This window comes from Barbus barbus (genome assembly GCF_936440315.1).
Source record: "Barbus barbus genome assembly, chromosome: 11".
In the NCBI taxonomy this organism is placed as follows: Eukaryota; Metazoa; Chordata; class Actinopteri; order Cypriniformes; family Cyprinidae; genus Barbus; species Barbus barbus.
In genome coordinates, this window is record NC_136739.1 from 1942755 (window position 1) to 1948754 (window position 6000).

At 39.5% G+C, this 6000-nt stretch overlaps 1 protein-coding gene across 1 annotated transcript in view; it reads right to left on the reverse strand.

The window, feature by feature from the left end:
* LOC306876590 (unconventional myosin-X-like) overlaps positions 1–6000 on the reverse strand; it is a 75208-nt gene extending 69208 nt beyond the window's left edge. The window contains exon 1 of the mRNA XM_079427887.1: positions 5705–6000. Coding sequence (XP_079284013.1) covers positions 5705–5725 — 21 coding nt within the window. The 5' untranslated portion in view covers positions 5726–6000. The remainder of the gene's footprint in view (positions 1–5704) is intronic.

Genomic DNA, 6000 nt, shown 5'->3' on the forward strand with positions numbered 1-6000 from the left:
TGCTTGAACTCGTTTTTTTAACCAATGACTGTATTCCACAACATGTCACAGATGTCTCTCCGTGATGTTTTAATCACAGGGCAAAACTTGTGCTAAAATAGGAAACTCGCCAGCTGAGCTGGATCAACAATTACATGTTGAGATTACATGTTCAGATACTCTTGGTCTCCAAGTAAGCAAGGATTATGATTATTTCTTTCTATTAAATGGATATACACCTAAAAAATAAAAATTCAGACTTTTGCTCATCTTCCAAATAAAAATGTAGAGATTTATTTCCTCAAAAACGTTTACACTTCTTTAAAACATTCATAAAACATTGTGAAAGTAATCCACATGAATCGAGTAATCCAAGTTTAACACAATAACATATTCATTTTAGGCTATATAATTTCCATATATAAACACTAATCAATGCATATACATAAAGCACATCAAATATGGTCAACAGAACTCAAAAGTGCTTGATGCATGAGAACCAATGATGTTTGTTTTTGCATAGCATGCATGCATTGAGTACACATTTCTTTAACTGCAAAAATACCACAGAAAATAGATAAATCCTATGTATACCAGCAACATTAATATTTCATAACTAGTTTAAACATCAGCCATTGAGCTGAGGAGTCCAGGTCAAGTCACAGGTGGTGTGCTAGTATTAACAGAGTAATATTCCAACTATTATGAAACAAATCATTGTGAGGTCATAGCAGGTTTGACATTAAACAAGCTTAAATTGAAGGATGATATTACATGTCAGCTGTGCAACTGCTTAATCTCCTTAGAGATAAACCCCTAAAACATTCAGAAAATATCTAAGTACAATATCTAAGCAATCATATGTAATATAACATAATATAATTGTAATAATAATGTAATATAAACGTCCTGCCCAATTAACCATACCCAGCATCTCTTCTGTTTTTTGGAAACCTGTGTGTATAGACCTCAGTGAAAATGAGGCCTTCCTCAGCCCCCTGTGAATCTTTCTGGGGTCTAGTCGGGGACTGTCTCTTGTGAACAGATTACAGCACAGGAACTGATTGTGTTAATCAAAGCCTTTAAAGCCTGTCTGCTACACCCGTCTGCTCTCAGTCCCCCGAGCCACAGCCGCTGACAGGGGCACATAAATGATGCTGCACCGTCACAGAAGGACAGGAAGGATGGGATGGTACAGCTATTATGAAAAGGTGGGTCTACCTGACTAATTTATTGGCCCCGAGTGGGTGATAATTGTACAGATGCTCTATTATGCTAAAACATTGAAACACTCATGAATCTTTTTCACTTGAAAACTGTTTTTCAAGTCATCGAGCTTCCTCTATAAGGGTTTGTTTTTTCATGCAATCTCACAGGTCTAAAAAGCAAAAGTGATCTCATATGCTCAATAAAGGTGAGGAAAATCTGTTAAATGTAGCTCGTATCAAAGACCCTGTTCTTTAGAAAAAAATTAAACCATGACTACTACACAGACAACAAATGACAGCCTAGACTCAGATGACTAAAATTAAATTAACCCTATATGATCACATTTTGGAATTAGCATAATGACTATTTTCATATGAAGCCATTCTTCTGGGGCCACACATACAGTGACTACAAAAAAGATGAAAAACACAAACAATATCCACCAAAAATTCTCTCAACCAGACAACCTTCAATAGTCCTCAAGGCCTGAATGGTATATTGGCACAAACTGGCAACTACTTCCACATAATTTGCCCCTTAGGCAAAACAAAAGCCTTTTAAATAAGCTCAATTTGGTGTTGATGGCGAGGGTCCACGGCCGCTGTACCTCAGCAGGGGGCAGGAACGGCGGCAGATGGAGATACAACTGCAGAGGTACAGTATTAAGAAATGAAGGGGGAAGGGGTGCAGTGCACACACAGGCCTCAAAGGAGATGACAGAGGAAGCGCTATTTACACGCGCTCGCCCTTTAAAAGGCTCTGCAAAGTTTGTCTAAAAAGAATCCGTCCCGTACACTGCCATAGCTTTAATAGTGTAGCTAAAATAGCAAATGTGGGTCAAAAATTGCCCCAAAAATGTTTTTAGAAAAAAAAAATGCTATAGGAAATAGAGGTTACAATGTACAAAACAATGAAATGCCTCTTAAAAACACTGAATGTATTACAGACAAGTCTAGTGCCTGATCACAACAAAAGGAACAACACTTACTATATTTAGTAGCTTAAAATTGCTGCCGTCTTAAACAAATAAACTCAACACAGCTCACCAAAAGGGATGTATTCTTACTGAGTCAGACTTCTTGAGCCATGGACATTGTGTTTTACTGCACAATGTTTCCAAAGGTGCTCCAAAACCACCATGCTGTGATGAGAACATCCTTTTTTTTGGCATTTGCAAGGTACTTAAACTCCATAATGAACAAAAAATAAAACAACAGATTGGCCACACAAGACCAATTAAGCCCACAAACTGAACAAAGAGTTGGATTGGGGTGAATCCATCTGGGTTTGCGTCCAGATGCTCACTATAACCTAATAACCATGTAAAAAAAAAAAGGTCACAAAGAATAAATCCTGTCAATATCCACACACAAAAACTGTATATAGCAGGCTGACTAATAAATAAGTCAGTCCTGAGAATAAGCAAGCCTTATTCAGTGAAAGGGATTAATATGGCCTTGTGGGATTGATGCTGTACTCATGTATAGCCCCACTCCTGCTCAAGACTGGATCAACTAGCAATCCGGTTTGACCTGAAATAACTCCTGCACGTGTGAGAGGACAATCCATAATTCTTCACACCGACCTGCAGCATGACGAAAGCACTTGCTGAGCACATACGGTCAATCCTGTGACTGATTAGTCATAATAAGAGATTACAATGAGCAACTGGGTGCCTGGAACCTTAGAACAGCCTTATTATTAACAATAAGCATGCAAACACCCCAAAACACTCAATATACTCATAATATATGGATTCTCCTTAAGAAGAGATGTAGGTCTGATAAACAAAATAGGTGTGGCAGGGAACAGGAACACAAAAATCGATTTTATTGTTTTGTTCTTCCTGCCTAGTACACCCAACAGAGCAAAGAGGAAAAGCTACGATTTCAGTTGCCATCAACATCTCAGCACCATAAGCAGTTGCCTGAGGAAGTCAAAGCCACAGTGAGAAACCCAAACCAGAGGAACTTCAAATCTAAGAGCTATGGGGCGACTAGGAGGCATGGCTAGGAATCTCGGGTCAGGGTTAAAGAGACTGAGATCCTCAGGACAGGAATGTATCTGGAAAAGGAATCCGGTGTTGGATGTGAGACACTCTTTCGAGAGACACTTTAAAAGTAGGAATTCCTTTTTTAAAGCAGGTCAGCTGTTGTTCCAGGCGACATGATCACTACATCGATCCTTTTTTAGGTTGCTCCTCTGAAGTGGGCTTTGTGGGTATTTTTAACACTGAGCTGGAAATGTATTTGTGGTTCTGTTAATGAATGGACGCATGTGCTGTATGATAAATGAACTACATTCCTCAGATCAGTATGAGAATGAGAAACATAAACATTCCTGCATGCTATGGATACTATGTATCCGAGTAAATTACCATGCACAATAACTGCGTGACTCAACTTCAAAACTTTCAGAATGATGCAAGTTTGATTAGTGTGCGAGATATACATTTGTTTCAAGCATATAATGGACTTTTATCCAATGCACCTATGAATTATTTAGGTACAAGGCACTATATGAAATTATTTGAAATACAATAAAGGCGAAACTTTCTTAAATGTGGTGTAAAAAAATGTACAGAATTCAAACTTTCACAGAAATATGGGCAACTGAAAATATGTAGCTGAAACGGTTTCTAATGAAATAGTTTTCGAGGGCTGAAATCATTGACTGAAACATATAGCACTTCTCCAGTTACACATTTTGACTGTGCCAGCGTCTATTTCCCGCACATATCATGGATACGCTACAACAGGTAAACACGCCGGTAGTTCACTGCACTTCAGCATGGCCAAAAATGATGCAAGAGTAGCTGAAATAGCTGAAATTGTTCAGCTGAACTACCCATAACACTCTAAACATAAAAGTTAAATTACCCAGTTAAATATTTTTTTTAATGACTGCTTCTAATGTATGTTTCTAAAACACCCTATATATACCGTTCTAGGCAAACACAGGGTTAACTTTCACTTTAAAGCCCTGATGAGACTATCACAGCTGGGAGTGCTGAGCGGAACAGAAAGCCCATGCTTCATAAATCTCTCCATGGGTGGACAAACCCACTAGTCAGTCTAGGAGCAAACAAACTTAGTCATAAGGATCAGTAGGCATGGACAGGTAAGCTCCAGCAGTATGATCTAAATGACACACTCTGAGTATTCAATAGTGACTCAGCAGCTGCAGAGGAAGGATGAGGGCTTGTCTGAGGGAGAACACTGCTTCGAGGGGAAGCTAGGGATTTGGCAATATCATTACGCCTTTTCCCAAGCATGGATTCAGATGGGAAGGAACGCTATGCTTCGACATATCAGTGAAACATAACAGCGGGAATGTTAGCTTAACCCTGAATTACAAATCATACAAGCAAAGTGAAGAATCTTAAGGTCAAAGCTCAGAAAAATCCATCCTGATTATCAGATTACACATTGTTTTAATAATTCCATACTTTTAACTCATGCCTCAATAATTCTGATGTAGATCTGAATTAAAATCTTTCAGTGTTTCACATTAATTAAAGCCACACTGGCCGCTGCATGGGCCAATGAATGGGAACTTCCTCCTGACAGCAGACCATGTCTATAAATAATCATGGAATGTTTGCGTTGCTGCTTCTAAGCCTCATCATTCCGGCTGGATCCATGCATGAGGATCCAAACTCTTAATCTTAGATGTGTCTCAGACCCTTTCTGTCCTCCATCCCAAACAGATGTTTAATTACTCTTCACTCTGCCTGCTGTTGTCCTCCAATGCTCTGCTATGAAAGCCTGACTTTGTGACTTCATATCTCACAATATGTGACTCTGCATGATAAAGTAAAACGGTTGTGTGGAAAACAGCTGCATTTACAGTTGAGGTACAAAGAAGTATTCTTTAATTAGACTCTTTAAAACCTTTAGACCACCAAAGTTGCATTGCAAAAAGTAACTGGTTAAACCTGTCTACTACTAGGGTATGGGATTTTTAAATGTATTTATTTTGTCTACCAAGTCTACATCTACTCTCTGGTGGTCTGAAATATTGGAAGGGGGTTTAAACGGCTATCCAAACGCTATATAAGTATCTATTTAATACTGCTGTAGTGGGTCAGTGCGTCGTGTGTGAGGTCTGAGCTTTCATTGCCAGCAGGTTTGTTCTCATGCTCACACAGAGTCTGAAGAGCAAAGCAGACAGAGGGAGGCATGAAACACATCCTGGGGGTCTTCACTGGGGCATTTATGATCATTTTACTCTGGATCAAGATGGTACTTTGTTCACTGCTTTTCTGCAAGCACTAGTGATCTTCAAAGGCAGTGATCTGGTGTTAAATAACCTTTGAACTGGTAATGAATGTGAGAGGGACTCCTCATTTTGTTCTCACCTGAAGTGACAGAGGGTCCTAACAGATTTATCACCTAATAATGAAACACAACAAGTACTGTTTACACTTTATAGATGTTTTCATAGTTACCTGATTCAGCAAAAAGGCAGCACCGTCACAAAGGAAACCAGTGAAGTGTTCAAGTTTTCCACCTACCTCAACAAAGAAGGAATCCATCTGTATTAAGGTCCTGTCCGGTGTTTGGTGCTCAGGGTACCACTGACTCCGTGCACTGTAGAGATGCTCTTCATTCACGCGTTTAACATACAGCTGAAGTTCCCATCGCACCGGCCAGACAGCAATTCCTCTGAATAAGCTTAGAGTTTTCTTCAGACACTCTTGACAAACTGATTCGGAGGGCTGGATGTCTCTTGTGTGTACTAGAAGAAGCTCGTGTTTATCCCAGCAGCGGTCCGTCTCGTCTCGCGCGGCGTGCGCTTCTGTATCTTTGT